This window comes from Eufriesea mexicana, unplaced genomic scaffold (assembly GCF_001483705.2).
Source record: "Eufriesea mexicana isolate 0111107269 unplaced genomic scaffold, ASM148370v2 scaffold7532, whole genome shotgun sequence".
NCBI lineage: Eukaryota > Metazoa > Arthropoda > Insecta > Hymenoptera > Apidae > Eufriesea > Eufriesea mexicana.
This window is the reverse complement of record NW_016915332.1, coordinates 383,102-406,686: the sequence shown is the minus strand read 5'-3', so window position 1 is coordinate 406,686 and position 23,585 is coordinate 383,102. Positions and strand designations below refer to the sequence as shown.

At 31.1% G+C, this 23,585-nt stretch overlaps 3 protein-coding genes across 6 annotated transcripts in view; all 3 read left to right on the top strand.

The window, feature by feature from the left end:
- LOC108552619 (HAUS augmin-like complex subunit 3) overlaps positions 1 to 304 on the top strand; it is a 4,173-nt gene extending 3,869 nt beyond the window's left edge. The window contains exon 10 of the mRNA XM_017907257.1: positions 272 to 304. Within this exon, the coding sequence (XP_017762746.1) occupies positions 272 to 304 (33 nt within the window). The remainder of the gene's footprint in view (positions 1 to 271) is intronic.
- A 2,217-nt stretch (positions 305 to 2,521) lies between these two features.
- Positions 2,522 to 14,150, top strand: LOC108552620 (uncharacterized). 2 transcript variants are annotated; one of them, XM_017907259.1, is made up of 2 exons: positions 2,522 to 2,641; positions 13,594 to 14,150. In XM_017907259.1, exons 1-2 carry the CDS (start codon positions 2,628 to 2,630, stop codon positions 14,105 to 14,107), a joined length of 528 nt encoding a protein of 175 aa, XP_017762748.1. In that variant the 5' UTR covers positions 2,522 to 2,627; the 3' UTR covers positions 14,108 to 14,150. The 2 variants fall into 2 exon arrangements, with proteins under 2 accessions (XP_017762748.1, XP_017762747.1); XM_017907258.1 differs by having other exon boundaries at positions 13,549 to 14,150.
- A 2,929-nt stretch (positions 14,151 to 17,079) lies between these two features.
- On the top strand, positions 17,080 to 23,035 carry sax (type I BMP receptor saxophone). Of its 3 annotated transcripts, none has more exons than XM_017907260.1 (8): positions 17,080 to 17,144; positions 18,386 to 18,473; positions 18,764 to 18,939; positions 19,023 to 19,263; positions 19,374 to 19,645; positions 21,278 to 21,918; positions 22,417 to 22,648; positions 22,898 to 23,035. In XM_017907260.1, exons 1-8 carry the CDS (start codon positions 17,088 to 17,090, stop codon positions 23,033 to 23,035), a joined length of 1,845 nt encoding a protein of 614 aa, XP_017762749.1. In that variant the 5' UTR covers positions 17,080 to 17,087. The 3 variants fall into 3 exon arrangements, with proteins under 3 accessions (XP_017762749.1, XP_017762750.1, XP_017762751.1); XM_017907261.1 differs by lacking the exon at positions 17,080 to 17,144 and adding an exon at positions 18,210 to 18,277; XM_017907262.1 differs by lacking the exon at positions 17,080 to 17,144 and having other exon boundaries at positions 18,395 to 18,473; positions 18,751 to 18,939.
- Positions 23,036 to 23,585: the final 550 nt, after the last annotated feature.

The following is a 23,585-nucleotide window of genomic DNA, read 5'->3' as shown; positions in this document are numbered from 1 at the left end:
TTTTATATATATTAAATAGTTTTATATATTTTAAATAGTTTTGTAGAAAAAGTATTATTAGAATTAAATTTGATGGCATTTAAACCTACGTCAGTCACAATTTACAACCGACCTTTAACATATTAATGGTAGAAACAAATGAGATGTAGTAGAGACGGCTTTATCAAAAATTCAATATCGTGACCGGCTTCATTAAAATACGACGATTAGCACGGTCGCAAGAATCGGACTAAGGACTAAAAGAAACTTTCATTTGGATACCTTATTGCAGGCTTACGGAACAGAAGACCCGTGGGCCACATAGTGTCTACTACTTCCCCCCATACCTATGCCTGTTACTTCATCCCACTCATGCGTCATATCAAGCAGGAGGGGGTGTGTGCGCATGCGCATATGCGTGTGCCTATTATTGTCAATACGGTGAGGAAAGCAATATTAGCAAAGAATAGCCTAATGGTAGGGGAATTGATTGCGGAGTAGAATCGAAGGCGGGGAAGATGTTCTCCAAGCCTAACTTAGGTCAATCATGTATCATTCAGAGATGCTAAGTGGCAACTTGGAAATTTAGTATAGGCTCGCGAAAAAATTTTAATTAGATCGTATTACTACTCATTGGCAGTGAATCGCTCAAGGAACATATTGCTTTTTTGGAGATCTGAAATAATGAGGCGGTTCTCCAAATACCTTCAATCAATTAAATAATATAAGTAATAACGTATAGTTTTAACAGAAATAAGTTTACTGTCAACTTCTAGAAGAAAATTCACAATTCCTTTGTTTTTCCGTACTGTTTTTCCTTTTTCTCATGTTTCTCTATCAACAAGTACAGGTGTAAAACATTGTACAGAATATATGAAAATTATATGTCATGATCATTGCAACATGATTCTACACTTTCGGATCAATGAAGATCTATTTAAAAAAGTAGCTTCAAAATTGTACTTTGTTATGGCTTTCAATGTCAAACTTATTTTTTATTGGATCGTTTTTTACTTTTGACGAGGAGAAAATATATAAAAAGTATCATATGTCGTAAATGAATCGTGCTCTCTATCAATATGCTGAGAGATGTTAGGAAAGTTGTCAAAAATCAATGCAAATATCTGAGAATGATCACACTCATATGTTTGCCTTGATTTTTCACAACTTTCCCAACATTTCTCAGCAAATTGGTAATTTTTTGCTCTTTGGATCCTCTTCCAAACGATCTTGTTTGAAATTTTCCTTTGCTCTCTATAAATAATAATCTTTCTTTAAGTCTGTAATTAAGGAGTGTTTGAAATAGAGTTATAAAATATTACACAAAATAATTGGGAAACATCGCAAAACATAGTGTAAGTAAATGAGGAATATGTAACAATCTAAGATTTTATATATATGCATTTAAATGTTTCATATATTAATGCAAACCTCCAATTGTGATAATACTAGATTTTTCGCTTTATATTTTTTCGTTTTATATTAAATTATAAGCAATTTAAATTTAACATGCTAACAATTTATGTATAATTGTAACTCATTCAACATGTATCGATATTTCATTACTTTTACAAACAATACTTATTTTAGCAGAATTTCATATTTATATTAAAGAGATTTTATCATGAAAATGATAGAGTTTATATGATGCGAATAAAGACCGCATTAACACAATAGAAGTGAAAATGAGGAATCTTTAGTTTAAAATATAGTAAGTGAAAGGAGTCGTGAAAGACAAGTGAAAGGTCTGAATGGGTAAATTCAATATCTAACCAAGGGATGTATGGTCACTCAAGATTTTAAATGAACGTGGCTTGATCTATCCTAGAAATGGCTGTATAGAATAAGAGATCAAAAATGAAAATACACGTATGCAAGATTAGTTGAGAAAATTTAAATGTAAGAAAAACATAAAGAGTTCAAAAAGTTAGGGTAAAAGTTATAAATAACGTTTGTGTATTTTTAATAAAAAAACATATACCTCTTTTGAGCTGCTTAAAAAAATTACTCTAATTAAAAATATGCAAATATCATAAAAGTTCGACGTGAATGCATTAAAATAATTAATTACTTAAATTAATAATTTTAATGTATAAAATATAAGTACAAGTGTTTATTGAAGCTTCTGTGCAGTACACGAAAAACTACATTATCCAACATATGTATGTAAATGCAAAGAAAATCATTTAAAGAAAAAATATGGCATATGATACGATTTATATTCGACTAATGATAAGAGATAATCTTCTGAGACAAATATACGTATATAGTAAATTACTTATACAATTTCTGTGGTATTATGCAATGATTTAGTGCATATCATTATTGTCAAGAAATAACAACAAGTTTGTGAATAGGTTTATTGATTAAAATGAATAAGTATGCGAAGAATACCATCATATAACATAAGAAAAGTAAGGCACAATAGTCCCAGCCGGATGTAAATCTCAATATTTATCATGACCTGGAAACCTTTACTTCATTATCTGTCGTTCTCAATGAATTCGTTGGAATTTAGTTTGTCACCCTGCTACAGTGGTGAGGTGCGTAAGTTGATATCAGTCGTTGATTTCTTATCGAATATATCTTACTTCTCTTTTCATTCTATTTATTTTAGTACCTCTGCTTTATTTATAGTGTATCGTGACATGTCATATAAAAGGTATGTATTTCGATAGGTTTTGTAACATATTACATAATAGATAATAATAATAATTTGCGTATATTCATTTTGTACGTTATTATGCACTTTTTGTGCTTGTCAATTAATATCATTGCACTTTTATGATTATCGATGTATGTACGAATAATATTCTACGCAATTTTATACTTTTTTACGATAAAGATGTTTTCATATAAAATATCAATGATTGTACTAATAGTCGTTTCAAAATGTCTATTCGAATAATATTTTTAAGCGAAATTAATTATAATAGCAGTTCATAATATTCGATTTGTATTTTATTGTGCTACAAAACTAAAATATCTTTCAGACGTATTATGTCTAAAGGTGATATGAAACTAGTTTTAGAAATTAAAAAAGCAGAGCTGACATTTGAAATTAGTACTATGTTCAAATAAAATTTCCAGTATATTTAGTGCAATTAATATAAAAATTGTAAATTGTAAAATAATGCATTCTTCACATTGAGACAATGTTCTTCTACAATGATACTACTTTAAAAAATATATGCCATCCATTATTTGATTATTAATTTATTGTAGCGTTGCAATGTCATTTATTCAGATTACTATAATATTTCATATGTTCAAAACATTTTAAAGATTTTGTTAACGAAAATGACAAAAAATAAAACAAGGATATTTGAAAAATAAGAAATAATAATAAAGAGGTAGATATTGTTTACCTATGAAGAAAAATGCAAGTTAAAAAATATAAATCATGAATCCACGTTCTAGAATAGAACGAATTTTCTGAATAGTTTAATACTATAATGCTTGCGCAGTTTATTAGTACATGATTGCATATAATTTTTTAAATGCATATTTTTTATTTATTTTTTTTGTTAATTTATTATGTTTTCAATATTCATCGTTTACTTTACGTATGATCTATTGTTTATATAATTCGAAAATTTTTGTTAAGAACATATATATAGAAATATGTATTCGATATTAAAATTCGATATTATTTGTTTGTTTTTCAAAAGAATTTAATTAAAAGTGACATAACTTAAGAAATAATATATGTATGAAAAAGAACGTATACAAACATTGTGTGTATATGTTATCAACTGTTATTATCTTATTCAAATAATAATTATATGATGTCGAGAAAAGTGTAATAAATAGAATTAAAAATATCGGAAAGAGAAAAATGCAAAAGGAAACAAAATGATGTTTGAAATTAATCGAATAAAAATGAAAATGATCGAATTTAAACAACACTATCGTTGTACATTTATATGTGGCTGTATCATATTGTATAATATCAAGATATTAATATACACTAAATAATAAAATAATAGCACACTCTGTAGTTTTCAGTGTTTCTTAAAACAATGCACTGTATGCATATGCTACATATGGACTGATATAATACAGAGGTATATTAACTACAGTTTACATTTCTATAAATTTTACCTGTTTATGTGAAAATCGGTTGCGACAAATGATAACCCGGGTGTCAAGAAACAAATTTTTTTTTTTTCTTATTGACTTCACGAGTTTTACAATCAATTCCTCAAATGGGAATTATAAGTAAAAATGATAGCTTTATGGGTGACATGAAAAGCAAATACGTAGATCGTTGCATCGGTTGATTACCTGCAGTATGTGTAGTACAATGATGGAGTTAGAGTTATTAGGAGAATCGACGTACCAGGTTCAGGAGAGCGAATCTTTTTAGTCTAAATGGAGATTTATTTGGATTTGACAACTTTCTAGCTAATTGATTTTTGTGACACGTTAACTGACTTATGTGGCGTTTGCTAAATTGGGTGATTTCGCATTTTACTAAAGGTATAGCCAAGTCACGATGTATTACGTCGTTTGTAACGTACCATGGGGCGTTACATATGTTACGTAGCGTTTTAGATTGGAATCTCTGTATGATCTTGATATTGGAGTTGCTGGCCGTGCCCCATAGCTGTATACCATAAGTCCAGACAGGCTTGAGGATGATCTTGTATAATAGTAGCTTGTTTTCCATCTTTAGTTTAGAGCGATTATCGATCAGCCAATACAGTTTTTTCATTTTAAGCCTCAGCTGCTTACATTTGGTTTGGATGTGTCTTTTTCATGTCATTCTTCTGTCCAGGATCATTCCAAGATATTTAGCCGAGTCGCTTTGGGGTATTACAATGTTGTTCATCTTAACTGGAGGACATGTTTGCTTGCGTAGGGTGAAGGTCACATGTTTAGATTTCTTTTCGTTTACTTGCATGTTCCAATTTTTAAACCAGTATGATAAATTGTCCAGATGCTCTTGAAGAACTTTGGTTGCTTCCAGGGGATCATTGTGTGAGGCCATGACTGACGTGTCATCTGCAAACGTGGCTGTTGTGACATTTGGAGTGGTTGGTATATCTGAAGTGTAGATGAGATATAGTATCGGTCCTAGAACGCTTCCCTGGGGCACACCTGAGTGGATTTTATAGGCTGGAGTGATTACATCCTGGAATTTAATTTTATATTTCCTATCGGCTAGGTACGATTGTAGAACCGTAAAGTATGAATGTGGGAGTAGTTTTTTTAATTTATAGCGGAGGCCAACGTGCCAAACTTTGTCAAAGGCTTGCTTGACGTCCAGGAAGACTGCGGAACAGTATCTTTTTTTCTCTAGGTCTAACCTTATGTAGTCCACCAGTCTATGGACTTGTTGTATAGTTGAATGGTATCTTCTAAATCCGAATTGGTGTTCGGGAATAATATCTAAGTCTATCAATATCGGTTCGAGACGATTAAGAAATAATTTTTCAAATAATTTTGAAAGGATCGGTAAAAGACTAATGGGACGATACGATGCTATTTCATGTTCTGGTTTTCCAGGTTTGTTCACTACGATAACATGGGAAACTTTCCACTGGGTGGGAAAGTGACCCAGACGTAGTATTGCATTAAAGGTTGACGTCAATAACGAAATGCATCTCTTCGGAAGTTCCTTTCTTGACCATCTTGCCGGTTATTCGGTCGTGACCCGGAGCTTTTTTAGGGTTTATGGTGGCTATCGTTAGTTGAACCTCCCGATGAGTGAACGGTGCGATAGGAGGAGACAATTGGTAAGGTGCCTGTAGATATTTTTCTAGTTCAGCTGCGAATTCCTGAGAGCTTGAAGTGAAAGGTTTGAAAACTTGGGCAAAATATGAGCCACAAGCTTCTGCTTTCTCCTGGGGACTTTTGGCCCAATTACCTTACGAGTTCTTGATAAAAGCGATTCTCTTTTGTGGCTTTGAGATTCTTTTGCTTGCTCTCCAGAGTGAGTAATCGGTGGCTTTAGAGGAAGACAGGCTGCTCACGAAACGGTTGAAGGATTCGTTCTTGAATAGGGATAATAAGCGATTGAGTTTTCTGGTCGCTCTATTTAATAATCTCTTGTTGTCAGGCGTTCTATGGTTCTGCCATGTTCTTCTCAATTTCCGTTTTTCGCAAATCAAATTGGATATGTGATCCGGATAAGTGTCCTTGGGAGAATGAAAGTGGATTTCAGGAGTTGCTGATCTGGCCGCTTCAATAATGTGGTAAGTAAGGTATTCTATTGCATCCTCTATGTCCTTTTCCGATTTTAGAGGCTGGTTTGATGTAGTTTTGGTTTCAAGAAGTTCACGGAAGAGAGTCCACTTTGTGTACTTGTTGCAGATAGAGATCTCTGATGAGAGATCAGAAAGAGAGTGGACTTGAATGTATTGAGATGAAATGCCTTTGGTGAGAAAGAAATCCAATAAGTCTGGTATTTTATTTTGATCCGTGGACCAATGAGTGGGTTCTTCAGTACTCACGTGTTCTAGTTTACATGCCTGCATGCATTTGAAGAGTGATCTGCCTCTTGGATTTATAATTCTTGATCCCCAGGAGGTATCTTTAGCGTTGAAGTCACCACCTGCTATAAATTTGTTGCCTAGTGTTGAGAAGAATGTCTCGAAGTATATATACTGTGCTTGATATACTGTGCTTGGGGGGGCAGTATACAGCTGATAAGGTTATAAGGCTATGGAGGATTTGTAATACTATGCTAGTTGCCCGTAGATGTTCATGATTGTAAGCTGGGTGCTCAAAGTGGCTTATATTAGATTTTATTAATATGGCAGTTCCACCATGTGCTTTTCCGCTTGGATGATGTGTAGTGTATGTCTCGTAACCTTTAATCTTTAAATAATTTTTAACAGTGAAGTGAGTTTCCGTAATTAGTATTACGTGTACGTCTTGGCTGGTAAGAAAAGGTTCTAGCTCATTTTTACGTCGTGTGAGTCCGTTTATATTCCATAGAGCAGTGCGTAAAGGCTTATTGTTCATGATTTTGCTACTATTTTTGTTACTATAGTTATCAAGTCGAATAGCATATTAATGATTTGTTCATTTTGCTTCACAAGTATTTGTTCTAGCTTGGTGAATGATTTTTCAAGTGTATGGATAAAGTTGAAGTTTTGTTGCGTAGTATTGTCTTCAGTGGGTTGTACCCTAGTATTATGCTTTGCAGCTTGTGCATATGTGTACTGGTAGTTAGAATGGTAGTCGTTGTTTGATGTTGTATCAAGGGGGACCCAGGTGGATCGTTAGATAATTTTTTGGCCCTTGGTTTTGGAAATGTTTTTTCTTGTAGATCTTTGTATACTGACCAGCCTCTGTAGCTTGCAGGATGATTACCCGCGCAAAGAGCGCACTTAACTGGAGAGTTTTCTGGTTTTTTGCATTCGATAGTAGGGTGTAGTTCTGAGCATTTTACACAACGAAAGTCACGGTTACAGTATCTTTGCGTGTGTCCATATTGTTGGCATCTCTTGCACTGGACTATTTCCCTTTTCTTGTATGGGGTCTCTATTTCCACTATGCAATTCATTAGGTTTTTAACATTAAAGATATCCTTATTGTTGTGTTTTTGCTTGAGGTCAATGAAAAACAATGAAAGTGGCTGGTGCGTTTTCTTATGTTGGATATTTGTTATGTTCGTTACTTCATGTTCAAGTCTTAATAACTCTTCTTTCAACGCTTTTGTATCCACAGAGTGATGGATATGTTTCAAAACAATCCTGAAAGCTCTCTCTTGTTTGAGCTGGAATGTATGAAATTTTGCATTCTTATCTTTTAGAATTTTTACTATGTTCCTGTACGCTTCTGGTGTCTTAGGAATTATTTTTACTTTGTCATTACTGACCTTTAGACTATATGCATCCTCGTTAACTTCAGTTGATAGCATGTTCATCATGGTTTGTATGTCGATAACATGATCCAAAAAAATAGGTGGTGGAGGGGGTACTTTTACTGGAGTTGTCTCCATAGTCACTTCACTGTCTTTCATCTCTTCTAGTATAGAAAATCTGTTTGTTGTAGTTATAGGATCCATGCTATTGGTTTTTTGTTTAACGTTTCTTACAAGTTGCTCAGGACTTCTTTTACTCTTGAAGTTATCACTAACTTGAGAAAGGCTCTTTTGCCATGCTGGAGGGAGTACTTGTGAATAAGTGTCATTATTGTCATCTGTTTCCATTTGCGGGGATGTGGACACTTTAGGTTGGTAATCCGCACACGAGACTAGTCTCGTAGTGGATTAAAATTAAAACAGCACACGTTGTGTATTTGATCTATAAATGTTTTTAATAGAAAACACTGTTTGAGGTGAAATGCACACAGATGTCACTTCGCGGAATGTGAACGTGGAGTTAACTACTCGGGGTCCTATGCGGTACTGCCTCACACATCAATCACTGAATATTCATCGTTTCGAAAATCGTGGATTAAGATGAATTTGATACGAATCTTCGATAATATTCGAACGTGTTTGCGATTGAGAATCGAAAGCGTGGCCGTCAGCGTCTTGGAGGAGCAAACGAACCGGCCCGCGCTGTCTCAAGCGAACGACTCAAGAAACAAATCAACGAGATTTTGTTTCTTGGAAATGTAAAGGCTTCTTATATTAGATTGTGCCATAAGTTCTTTCCATGTCACGATATGTATGTCCTCGAGCCGGCCATGTTTGTGAACATGCAGGATTATCTATTCTCAGTTTATAGCATCGTTTTCAATCGCCTCACAGCTCTTTCAAAGTACATTTCGTTGGTGACAAAGTCTCTTTTAAAATCTTTTTCTACGCCGTTCAATATGGATAGCCAAAAGAAGCATTTGCGGCATGTTATGCTTCATTGCTTTAAAAAAGGTAGTAGTGCAAAGGACACTGCAGACGAGATTTGCACCGTTTATGAATGCGGTACTACGACTATGCTATACTACGACCTTGCCCCATCCGATTATTACTTGTTCCTTTCATTAAAAAATTCTCTCCGTGATAAACGTCACAAATCCGAAAGCGAAATAAAAACACACCTCGATGAATATTTTGCAAGTAAGTCTCAACAATTTTGGAAAGAGGGCATAACGAGGCTTCTTGAGATATGGAAGAAGGTAATAGAGCAAAACGGTTCATATATAACACAATAAATTAACCTTAAACAACAAATATCGTCTATTGATTTCGCATCAAAAAGAAAAGAAGAAACTTTTGGGACACCCTAATATATTTTTATGCGCTGAATCTGAACCGGGATGGAAAAATTGTTAATCATCTTTGGTTTGTGAAATAAATAAATGAAAAATATTTATTTTTGCTATTTTTACCAAAATATTTTGAAGATAATAATTTTTGTCCGATATTTTTAGCAACTGCTTTGAATTGTACTAAACTTTCACTGTAAAACCAAATTTCATTTATAATGATTGAAATTTGACGATTTCTGTTTCTGAAGTATACCGTTTTCAAATTACTCGAGAAATACTGAAAATCATCGAGTGTACTTTCATTTAATTGCATGCAGTACGTACGTTATGTTAATAAATTAATTTCAATGTATTGGGTTGGCAACTAAGTGATTGCGGATTTTGTCAGTAGATGGCCTTTGCACATTCTTTTGTTTTGTCAATGTATTCAAGGCACCTAACTTATATTGTTTTGTTGTTATTTGGATTTCCGCCTTTAATTTAGTTGAAAAATTGTATCGATTATTTATTTAGTTTCGTTTTTATCCCAATTTAAAAATGGAAGAACAAGACGCGCATTTCGGATATATTTTATCGTTTTATTTCCGAAAAGGCAAGAACGCATCGCAAGCACGCAAGAAGCTATGTGCCGTAAATGGGAATGAAGCCTTGAAAGAAAGACAGTGTCAAAATTGGTTTGCCAAATTTCATTCTGGTGATTTTTCACTGAAAAATACGCAACAATCTGGCCGTCCAGTTGAAGTTGATGAGACCCATATCAAGGCGATTATCGATTCAGATCGTCAAAGCACAACACGTGAGATTGCAGAGAAGCTCAATGTATCGCATACATGCATTAAAAAAAAATTAAAACGGCTTGGCCATGTCAAGAAACTCGATCAGCTTAAGGAAATTCATTTGACGCAACGTATTAGTATCTGCGATTCGCTTCTGAAACGCAATGCAATTGATCGATTTCTGAAACGACTGATAACTGGCAACGAAAAGTGGATAGTTTATAACAACGTTAATCGGAAAAGATCGTGGGTGATGTAAGATGAATCAGCCCAGATGACACCAAAATCTGAGATTCACTAAAAATTTTGTATTTCCCTTCTTATTTAAAATCCGCAATCACTTAGTTGCCAACCTAATAATTCATTTTACATAGAAATCGTTGTTAGCTACAACTAATATAGAAGAATGTTTACAGTTTATTACATTATTATTTTCATATTTTACATGTCTTATGTACATACTTTGATGTACCTTAAATGCATAAACATAAATTATTTTTAGATAACGGAAATGTGCATAATAATAGTTAATATTAATATATTTTTATAATAATATACATATATATGCACTGTAAGCATTCTTGTCTTTATTTGATTTGACTTCTTGACGTACAAAACCTACTAACTTGATGAAAAACGAAGTTTAACATTTGTATTATTATTATATAAATTACAAGTTGCACATACACGATACGTTGCTTTTAAATAAATCAATTAAATTTGTTATTGTAAATTAATAATTATACAATAATTCATTAACATTCATATACAGGTAGCCCTCCTACAACACGGTATCCAATAACACGGTTTCACTATAACACGATTCATAACTTGCGGGAACCCCCCTACAACACGGCATCCTATAACACGGTTTCGCTCTAACACGATAAGAAAATTGCAAAAACTTTTGTACAGTACTGTACTTCTATATAACCAAATACGACGAAGAAATTTATTAAATTAAGGTTTCGTTAAATGAAAATAATATTTTTGCTTTTCTTTTATTTTGTGTCGTACATACATTTATATTTTTAATAAAATTTAAGTTGTTTATGTAGAATTAAAAAAAAATTTGTTTTCAGTAAGTTTTCGAAACATAACCTCCCTTTTCGTATTGGCTCTGGGTCTCATACAACACGGTTTCACACAATATGACATTTTCTACGAACCTATCTATCGTGTTATAGGAGGGTTACCTGTATTTCATCGTACAGGCGGAATCAACGTGATAGTGTGAACAATTTTTGCAAATATCTCTGAAATTAAAGCCAAGCGGCAATTATTGTTCGGACAAAAGGTGTTCAGAATCTCGTCCTCATCGTCAACATGTTCAAAAATCATAGAAATCGACTCACGCATTCTGCAGTTTTTAACAATTTTATGTTTTTTATGAAAAAATGAGCAAAGCACATTACTTTTTCAAGCTCCCTCTATTTATATTTCTTATTGAGGCACAAATAAAGCTTTTTATAAGAAAACCAAAAAAAAGACGCGTTTAGGGCGAAGTCACTAAACTGCATATTTACCAATAACTCAAATAACAATTAGAAATGTAGGGTTAATGCTAGATTAATTCTATGCAAACAGAGATCTGCGCGGCTATCAATTGATAATCGACTGTCTTTTAATAACAAAACAGATTTATTTAAACTATTATAAAATATTACACTATTTCCCGTAACTCTAACTCTCAAACACACGATTCTCTACTCTACTCACTACGTCTCGACACGCATTTTGTCTCGCCTGCACACTTGCACCTTTATTTAACCACTTGCGCTATAAAGACGTGCCACGCACGTCGAGATGCTTTTGTTCCAAAGCCGCCAGCGACGTGTATACCACGACAATTGGCATTTGTCGCAGAAACAAAAACGACGTGTTTGTCACGTCGGTTAACAGTTACCTCGCAGACGCGGTGCGGCGTCAATGTAACGCCTTACCGCATGTTATATTGTAGATGGCGACACGGCAACCGAAAGTTAAATAAATCGTAGCTCAAGTGGTTAAGCTGTCGCGCTGGAAACATCAGCGACGTTCAACTGACGACTGACTCGTATCACCGCGCGTGGTCGGCCTTATGTGTAGTAAACGACATCCAAATCCTACAAGCGATCAAACGTTGTCTGTCGCATCTGAAGAATATTTAGCAACTGGTAATAAGAAACAGTCGAATGTTCGCAGATTCTTCCGCGTTCGGTGATAGCAGACTGTCGCGGGCTCGCGGAATATTCCGTGCTCGGTGATAGTAGACAGTCGCAGGCTCGCGGAATATTCCGCCCTCGGTGATAGTAGACAGTCGCGGCTCGCGGAATATTCCGCGCTTGGATGCAAATGGTTTAAGAGCGGTATCAGGTTCGACTCGGGCGTTCGGGATGTCTGTGGAGTGCGTGGGTACGGATGGGTGACCACGTGCAAGGATTGTATGGACGAGATATTTATGACTGGATCAAGTGCAAGCAATGAACGAAAGTCTAGGAATGCGTCCGAGTTTCTGAAGTACCTGGCTGGCCCACCAAGAGCGAGGAAATGAGTGATCAACGAAGAGAGCCTGTCTATGAAAAGAGAGAGTGTTAGACTTTAACCGTTAGAGTCCCAGACAGCACTATCGCGCTGTTCAGATTTTATGTCGAGAAAACCCAGCACATTTCGAGCGTTGTGCACAAGTGACTGTGCGTCACCGATTGTCAAAGTCGCGCGCTCAGATTTACTGACGCGAGTACATCACACAGCTTCTTCTTTTAATGCAAATAATATATTTTACAATAGGTATAATACTATAATAATAGTGCAATAATACATTACAAAATAAAACATTTTGTATTTCATTATCTTCTCAATAATTTTTATCGAACAAAACTTGAAATATTTATAAACTTACAGTACGCATATGTAATAATACAGATGTATTTCATAAAATAACGAATTACAAATTAAAAATATTTTTGTGTTATGAACAAACAATTTAAATGGAGAGTAACACTTATAATTTGCAACATCGGTGTTTATCGAAACATATTGGATGAATTCCTTTTTTACATTGCACACAAATTAAATGTGATCTTTTTATTGTATTTTTGGTGCTGCATAAAGTACAAGAAGCGCTAGCACGCTGATTGGTATTCATCGACATAAAATAAAAGAAGCGCTATCGCGCTGCTTGGATCTGGTCTTGCTCATTTAGAGAAAGCGCGGTTGCGCTGTTTGGGATTCTTCGACGGTGTTTTTTCAAAACCCCCTGGGACTCGAACGGTTAACCACTTGCGCTACGATTTAATTTTCGGTTGCCGTGGTACGCTCTACAATATAACATGCGGTAAGGCGTTACATTGACGTGGTATACACGTCGCTGGCGGCTTTGGAACAAAAGCATCTCGACGTGCCTGGCACGTCTTTATAGCGCAAGTGGTTAAGTAGAGTCATGATACAAATGGGTTAATACTATTTCCTTTGCTAGAATCCTTCCTAGCTCGCAATACCACAGAAATATCTGCAAAATTGAATTATTATTATTACTCATTAGTATTCGTTAATTTTTCAGTAATAAACTGTAAATATGAAAATCAAAAGTATGTTAAACGTTTCTGTTGTTCTTCTTGTGTATCTTGTGTCTTATCTATTTTAGGTCAAGTCTGCGAAAATTAACCGAAAGCTATGTTTCTGGATCTAGCAATGCTTCTATCTTCAACATCATGGAGCGATTTATTCGTACAGTGCGTGAAATGGAAGATACGATATTAATTCCCAGTCGACTTCTGGATTTAACCGTAGGAGACTCGCAGGATAGGCTTCAGTTGGAAGGCATACGCGGTTCTATCGTGAAAGCAACTATCGATAACACCGATTTATATCGGCTTTACAGCATGATTAGTCAAATGAAAATCGAAATATTATGGTCGCAGGATCATATGAACACTTTTCAAGACGAAAACGAGGATTCTGAACCAACAGAGAGATTTAAATACATTAAAAGTTCGAGTAGTATGCAAAGTATCTGTACGTCCTCCAACTCGGAATCCAACATTACGATTGAAAATTATTCCGAAACGGATGATGAAGATGCCGTCAGCCATGCTGTGCGGTCTTTCAAGAGACACTTGCGCGGATTGTACCATAATATTGAAAAGATGACATTGGCCGCTGAATATTTAACACTTAGATATCAAAATGATATTGATGCTTAAATATAACCATTTATTGACCGGCTAAAGCTATGTATTTGTATTTAGATATAATCTATTTAATCTATCTAAAATACGTATTTGTATTTATATATTAAATACATATAAAGTTGTATTTTTATTATATCTAAATAAATATTTATATTAAATAAATTATATTCATTACATGTACATGTGATAGCGTTTAATGTACTATTTCTGGTTCTTATTAAATACAACGTAAAAATAAACATTTTTACAATATTAAACGTAATATTTTGTCTACAATAGTATTTTAATATATAGCGTTTCGTCTACTTTTGTTTGTTCTACTTTCTTGATATCACGTATTATGGAATGTTTGCTGTTACTCTTTTTGAAACAATAATATGCTTTTCAAATTCGAATTATACTAACGTTGCACCGCATTATATCCATTTGTTGATAAACGAATAAAGATAATAAAATTAACTATTAGGTTATCCCATAAGTTCTTTCCGCGTCACGCTATGTATGTTCTCGAGCCGGCTATGTTTGTAAACATGCAGGATTATCTATTCTCCGTTTATAGCATCGTTTTCAGTCGTCTCACAGCTCCTTCTAAGCACGTTTCGTTGGTGACAAAGTCTCTTTTAAAATCTTTTTCTACGCCGTTCAATATGGATAGCCAAAAGAAGCATTTGCGGCATGTTATGCTTCATTGCTTTAAAAAAGGTAATAGTGCAAAGGACACTGCAGACGAGATTTGTACCGTTTATGAATGCGGTACTACGTCTATGCTATACTACGACCTTGCCCCATCCTATTATTACTTGTTCCTTTCATTAAAAAATTCTCTCCGTGATAAACGTCACAAATCCGAAAGCGAAATAAAAACACACCTCGATGAATATTTTGCAAGTAGGTCTCAACAATTTTGGAAAGAGGACATAACGAGGCTTCCTGAGATATGGAAGAAGGTAATAGAGCAAAACGGTTCATATATAGCACAATGACTCAAATGTTATGAAATGTTATGAAATTCTTATGTGGACTTTGTGAATGTTTGCAACTATTTATTTGATATAAATAAAGTTTCAAATTTGCGTTTAATTAGATAATTACATGTTTCTTAATGATTTTCGTCTGAATACTTAAATAGTAGATAAAATTTTATTTTCCAATGATATTTAATATTTTATAATTTTAATGTTAAAATGAACGCCATTCTTTTGTTAAAATAATAGTTAAGTAGCGATTCCTGACATTTTTAAAACTTTGTATCCCCGTGATACAAGAGTCTGTGACACGAGCGATAAAATAATATAATAAATAATATAACAAGAATAAATATTGAATTGAAAATTTGATCGATATAAATTTTGTGACATCTTTCTTTCTTTCCATCAAATCGAGGATACAAGATTAGTACAGTTTATGTAACACCGCTATATATTTTGCAAATCTATCCCATAAAATGTTTAATTGCTAAGGTTAATACTTTTTCCAACCAAGAAGTTTGCTTACAAGTACTGCGATCACAAATATCTATAAAACAATCGGTAATGTAATATCTATAAAAGTAATCAGTAATATCCATAAAATTATCAGTCTCTATATGTATTCGTAAAAAGGTTTTTTAATATTTTAGTTAAAACATTCACAAAATAAGAAATTAAAAAATTGGGAAGATTAGAAAGGATACTAAAACCACAATAAAACGTAAAATTGTATAATAACATTTGTTCTACTAATTGTGAATTCAACATATAATATATTTAGCGAATACTACCAAAACTAGATCAATGTTTCTTGCATCGCTCATTGTCAGTGCTAGAAACATCAATAAACCATTATAACTAGTAACAGTAAAGGCTATCTTCAAAATATTTTTCATTTAAATGTAAAGTTCTTTCTCAGATGTTTTTAATGGCTTCAAATACTTTTGATACTACTCCTTGTGAAAATTTTGTACGAAATTAGTTATGGTAAAATCGTAGGTATGGTAATGAAGGCTTTCCAAAATTTTTTGTAAACGAATACACGCGTAAATTTCACTAGAATTTCTGAAATAAAAAAGACTATGCAATTTTTTAAAAGTATGGGTCAGTAGCTTCAATTGCATATACGAATTAAAGAAACAAACTTTGTTATGAAATAATAGAGCTTTGCTGTGAAATGTCCAAAATTGGTATTCTTTTTAAGGTTATGTAAGAATTAATTATTTCATCAAAAATTCTGTATGTATAATTAAAGAGTATTAGAAAGCAGCACTCGAAAAAGTAAGTTGGATGAAAATTAATCGAGACATTGATTTACTTAGTTTATAATAGAAGGTTTCAAGGAAAACGTGTTTGAAGATCTACATCGCCAATCAAGCATTTCGTTGCATCTAATTAATCTATCGTATCTTTTATTTTTGTGAACGTTATTTTATTATTTGAACGAATTATTTTTGAATATAATATAAATTTATTTAAATTTAAGTAGCTTTTATAAATTATTTCAAATTTATACTTTTATTCCGAAGTTGTTTATAGCAACTAAAGATTTTATTTTTATAATAAAAGAACAAATATAAATTACGAAGCTATGTATAACGACACAAAAACGTTACCACGAGTAAAATGAGTGCGATCGATTTCACGACACATAGACTGAAAGACTGAATATTGTAATATCACTCCATTGTAATTTTCGCATAAAGAATGCTGTTTTCAAACTATTATGATTAATTTAGATGCATTGTATAGGTAACACGGAAATATTAATATTACGATAACTAATTTATAAATTTAATAGAAATATAACAAAAAATTAAATATAAATAATATAAAAACATTAATATGTTTGAAATGAACTATCAATATAAACAATATAAAAAAAGTTGCATAATTATATATAAACAAAAATCTTAAAAACTGAGATGAGGACTGATGATCGAAAAAAGTCGTTTTTTGAATTTACAGATCCCTGTTCAATCGTATCACTGAAAAATTCTATGTATTAATATTTCAAGAGGGAAATGGACCAATTATACAAATTAACAGATATCATCAATAGCAGAGCAATAATTTTACTTGTAAGTAAAATTACCTAAATTATTGTATAGTAAATCTTTCGTCGCTTATTTTAAAGAATTGTAATAATTGTGAACTATTGCAAGAAATTATAATAGACTAGAACTAATAATTATGTCGAATAATTTTTAATTTAATTTAATTTAATAAAAATTATCAATTTAAAAATTTTGCATTTAATAATTTTATTTAAGAAAACACGAATGTAATAATTATATAAACTAAACCAAATTATAAATTTTAAGAGTACAGGACGATATTTGTATCGTGATTCAATGGAATCGTTCAGACGACGATTCTCGTAAGATACAGTGTCACGATACTGATTTTCAATATCCTCGACTAGATGTCAGCGTAACGCAATATATAGCGTAATGCTTTTTTTTCAATGGATACCAATTGTATACGTAATTTAGCGACAACGTTAAATAGTAATTCTTAAAAAAAAGTACATATTTATACCGATTTTCTGTATATTCAGATTGGAAATTGTATAAGTATACTGCGTTGTATGAGAATCAAACACATATTTCAGATGCATTGCATACGCGTATCGTGATATAAGTATTGTCGTGTGGAAGAGCTCAAACATGAATATAAATTATTTTTGCACAAGAAATAGAAAATATTTCCTCGTTTAAAAAAATTGTCATTTTATTAAAAAATAAAAAAAAGGGGAAAACGAAAAATAATTAAAATAATTAATATTAGAAATATTAACATAACATTATAATTTAATGAATATATAAATGTCTCGACAAAATTAAATATAATTTAAGAAAGTAAGTAAAATTCGTTAATTAATTTTGATAATAGCCTTGTTAAATTGGTATCAAGAGTAGAGATGTGTATCTTTAATACATTTTCTTTATTTCAAATTTTGAAACTAAGTAAACTAAATTGCATTTCATTCTTCATTATTTTATATAAAAATTTATATTAATGTTATATTTATAAAAATGTATTTAAGAAAGCAAATGATTGTCCATGAACAATTTTAAAATATAATTTGTAAAAGAAATACATGTGAACAACATGCACCATATTAATTGGATATAACGACAGTAGCGACATCTGTAGATATTTCTTTTTTTAATATGAAAATAAAATACCGCCAATTCAATGTTGATCGCATGTATGTTAAATTTTTCATTGATGTTGTAGAAGTAGAAGTTACTTTTGATTTCATTGTACATAGGCACACATAGAAAGAAATTTTGAAATAGTGTCGATTTGATTTTAGCTCCTCAATGTTTTGACGTGCATGGCAATGGCGGATTTTATGTTTATCACATATTTTATATTATCGTTGACGCTTGAGTTATGTCCAGGTGGGCAATATATTTTTCAATTAAACATATACTCTAGTTTAATGACAATCTAACAATTTAGAAACAAAATCTCTATTGTCTTTCTTCTTAACATTCTGTACTAACATTTAACATTTATTACTATTCTTTCAATTGAATTTTTTCTGATTTTTTTTTGTTGGTTTGGTACTACTATTTAATTTGGTGTACATATTGAATAACTGCATACAAGTATGCATACGCATTAATTATAAATAATGCTTCATAATGTCTTGAAATATATTTCAATGGTTAACAGGACTCGTTTTTAGGAGAAGAAGAGAAATTTACCTTATTAGAACATGATTTTTCTGTTGAAAAAGAGGCACCACAGAAATCTATAGATATCATGGCTTTTAATGGTAGTTCAATTGGACAACGTTTTAAATGTCACATTTGTGATGGACCAGATTGTTTATATTCGGAAATCTGTTATAATGCAGTTACTGTAATATCTCTTATATTATTATACAAAAAGTCATTACATTAAAGGATATTAGAAGAAGTAATATCTTTCTTAATATTCAATAGTGCTGGAAATCTAGAGTAAGACAATTAGATGGTACGGAAAGTGTAAGTAGAGGATGTACTTCATCGATAGATCAAATGTTATTGATATGCAATAGACAAATGCCTCTACGTGTTGTACACAATAGTAATAAGAAAAGACATGTGAGTGGGTCCTTACGAAGTGCACAATATTATGTTGAATGTTGCCAAACAGATTTTTGTAATGGCGGACCATTTCCAATACTACATGATTTTAATGGAGGTAGATATATATCATACATATATAAATATATACATATACACACACTCACATCAAATATGTGTATATTTATATTTTTATTTTCTACAATAAAATTATACCTTAATTTTTAGATGTTGTTGAAGAGGATTATGCAGTTAAATTAACATTAGCAATTTTGGGTCCTATGGTTGGATTTTGTATTATTGCTGGAATAGTACTGTTTTATTTATTGGTATGTAGGACTCGTAGAAAAAGGACTTTGGCTGCAAGACGTAATAAACTTGTTATAGATTCTGAAATGGAGCCATCTATCCTACATTTCTCATTTTCTTCTCCAACATCCACTACTACGTATCATTCTCATGAACTAAAAGCAACTGCAGCTGGTGATAGTACACTAAAGGTATATCATAAAATATTACTTACACTAAATTGCTTATGTTTAAATTGCTCTGTCTTAATACATAAGTTTATTATAGGTAAATGTTATGATTTAAACAAAATTTTATTATTATATATATTTAATAGGTCTATATATATTAATATAAGATTTCTTGGGGAAATGTACAGTAATTATGATCTTAAGTATAGAAAAAATAATAGTTATAATAGCTTAATATATTAGAAGTTATCTACTATTTGCCATTTAGGCATTAAAAATGATAATACTATATGTAGTGATAACTGTTTGAAAAATTTTATGAATTACTTATACTAAATTACCTGCACTAACATAACTTATATCATACAAGTGGTAGTTTAATTTTGAAAGAGATAATTTAATAATAAAACTAAGCCAAAATAAAATTATATAGCTTGTACATTATATGCAAAAAAGGTATCTGCTAATATATGTTCATAATGTCTTAAAATAGTATTTGCTCTTATTACTTTTGTTATATTTGACAATGGGGGATACAAACTATAATGATATATATTTTATATATTTAAATAATGTATTATATATATTATATATTGGATATTGAATTCTTATAATCAGATAGTATAAATTTAAAAGTATATAATAGTTAAAATATTTTCTTGTTATAAATTAAGTATCATAACATTAATTAATTCAACACTTAATATAATACAGTAGATACAACATGGATATACTTTTTTAATTATAAAATATAAAGTACAGAATATATATCTCAGAAAAATTTAATGTAATTTTTTTTAAACTTAATCTTAGTGTAGAAAATAATTGAATTTTTCATACATTTTGCTAAAAAGAGTTTCTTATAGAAAAATTTTCTTGCATAAAAGTCTTTTATACTGACAATAATGTTTATATACTTTACTTTTAAAACAAAAGTAAAGAGTTAAATATTCAATTAGGCAGGTAAATATTATAGCAAGTGAACAATATATTACAATAATATGTAAATTATTTTGTAAAATCAGTATAGGATATAAATAATCTAATACTAATTTCAGGTATATGTCTAATATATGACTAACTTTAATTTTAATAATTAGCAAAATATTTGTGTACTTATATGATTGAAGAATTATTTTAATGAATTGTATTTATAAAGATATTCTTAAATTGTTTATTTTATATCTTTCATAATTTATGTTTTTGTGCAAGTTAATATTTGAAAATATTGCTGAATATAAATTTGCTACTGAAAACTATTTGGCCAGATATATGTAAACGTTTTTACTGACTGAAAACATGTAATATTTTAAGCATGTGTATGCAATATTTGTATTCATTTCTACAAGATTATATTAGTATTAGTGTTACAAAAATAACTATTCTATCATCAGAAAGTCTGCATATTTGAACATTTTCATCACTTTATTACCTTATAGAATAAATCTATTATCTAAATTTTCTGTTTCTGTAAGTAATTAAATATCAAATTTATATAGTTATTAAAAAATTGTATTCTAGGAATATGAAATTTCGATTTCCTTCTATTTTTATTATTTTTATTCATTTTCCTTTTTGTATTATTCTTTTTGGTTTGTTTCAAAACTTTCTACATTTAAATTTATATTTTATATAAATGGTATATTCAAATAGGAATACTTGGATGGGAGAAGCTTAACTAGTGGATCAGGATCTGGTTTACCACTATTGGTACAAAGAACTCTGGCTAAACAAGTAGCATTAGTGGAGTGTCTTGGTAGTGGTGGTAATGGTGGATTTGGTGGAGAAGTTTGGAGAGGAATATGGCATGGTGAAAATGTTGCTGTAAAAATATATTTTTCACGAGATGAAGCAGCTTGGGCTCGTGAAACAGAAGTTTATTCTCAATTATTACCATCAAGACATGATAATATTCTGGGTTATGTTGGAAGTGATATGACAAGTAGAGCAAGTTGCACTCAACTTTGGCTAGTGACACATTATCATCCAGTGGGCTCACTATTTGATTACTTAAATCGAACACCACATTCTTTGACACATCATCAAACAGTCAGTATCTGTTTGAGTATTGTAAATGGATTGCTTTATTTGCATACAGAAATTCATGGAACTAGAGGAAAGCCAGCTATGGCACATCGTAATCTAAAATCTAAAAATATTCTTGTTAAAACTAATGGTAGTTGTGTGATTGCTGATTTTTCATTAGCAGTAACGCAGGAACGTTTGACTACAGATAGAATTGATTTCAAACAAGGTACAAAACGATATATGAGTCCAGAAATTCTTGAACAAACGTACGTAATATGCCATATCTTAATTTACTTTTTCTGATTTAGTTTATAATAATAAAATTCTAGAAATAATTTTATCTACATATAATGTATTGGAAAGTATAATTTTTTATAAGGCAATTATAAAATTTTAATGCATGTCAAGTTTTATAATTCTTTATTTTTACAATTCATATTTAAAAAATTGTTGATTTTTTGGAATAAATTTGTAATCAGAAAAAGAAATTAATATCTTAGGAAGATATTGAAAAAAAATTAGAATTAAATAAATTTAAATTACTCAATTTATAATACTAATTATTGAACTATGAAATTATATATTATCATCCAGTGTAAGCTGTTGCATATGTAATAATGATAAATACAAAAACAATTTTACTGTTTTGTTTGTTACAATAATAAAACTAACATTATTACACCTACTAATATCTTGATTTATATTAACAAAAATAAATAATAACAGTTAAAATTGAAAATTAAAACTTTATTCTATGTTTTTAGGATAAACATTGAATGTTTGGAAAACTTCCGACGAGCAGATATTTATAGTTTAGGATTGATATTGTGGGAAGTTTGCAGGAGGTGTATAAGTAATGGAGTTGTGTTAGAATATGTAGCTCCATATTCTGAGTGGCTATCTAACAACCAAGAACCCTCTATTGAAGAAATGAGGAAATTAGTATGTTTGGACCAACATAGACCACCTCTTCCCAATAGATGGCACTCTGATCCAGTAAATATCCATTTTATTTATTATCTATTGTATAAAGGGACGAACTATTTTGCTCAATTACTTATAGTTCATAAAAATATCCATAAAATGTGTTTCTTTTTTATTATTCATACATATCTAGCAACAAATTTCTTATTTTTGCAATCCATATTGTTATCTATTGCATTAGTACTTTCTATTATGCAAGTAGTAAATGTAGAAAAGGTTGTTTGAATAGAAATGTGTTAAATAATAATATATATTTTGCAGACATTGGCTGGTTTGGGAAAATTAATGAAAGAATGCTGGCATGGAAAACCTGCAGCACGTCTACCTGTTCTTAGAGTAAAGAAAACACTTGTTCAACTGGCAGCTAATGATACACGTGTTCATTTGTCTCTTGATTAAGTAGCATCTATGGATATGTATTATTTTATGCAAATATTTATTAGTATGAAGAAAATAAGCTGTGTGGCTTGTTCTGTAAATTTATTTCTTCTTTGCAAAAATATGAAAGACAATTATCTCAAGTTTATTCTGTTCATTTATTTTATTATTCATATATTTATAAATATTTTGAATTGAAAAATGATACTTGATACAAGATGAAAGAAAATGAGTTTTTGTTTAATATGATTTTAATATGATCACTATGATTCATAGGGTAATATTTGTGTAGTATATTCTGTGTTCTTGTATAGTGTATTTAGTAGTTTAATTTGTAAAAATAGTTTTTCTTCACAAATACAGTAAAGTTACTATATCTCAGATAGTCTGACTAGGTTGATGAAAATTATGTTCATCACTTCTTGAAATCAATGACTATCTATTTGTATTCAATATGTTAATCGGGTGAATGAGTTACCACTCTGTTATGAAAAAGATGAAACTTTTATCATTTTTATTTTAATTGAATGAGAGAGAATTTGTAGGTATTTTGATATGATCATGTACCGTG

What these genes read in the sequence shown, in the direction of transcription:
- sax (XM_017907260.1), top strand. Translation starts at nt 17,088, where the DNA reads ATGGACCAATTATACAAATTAACAGATATCATCAATAGCAGAGCAATA. An exon ending in ACTACATGATTTTAATGGAG is followed by an intron (nt 19,264 to 19,373) that starts GTAGATATATAT and finishes CTTAATTTTTAG; the next exon opens with ATGTTGTTGAAGAGGATTAT. An exon ending in CTGGTGATAGTACACTAAAG is followed by an intron (nt 19,646 to 21,277) that starts GTATATCATAAA and finishes ATATTCAAATAG; the next exon opens with GAATACTTGGATGGGAGAAG.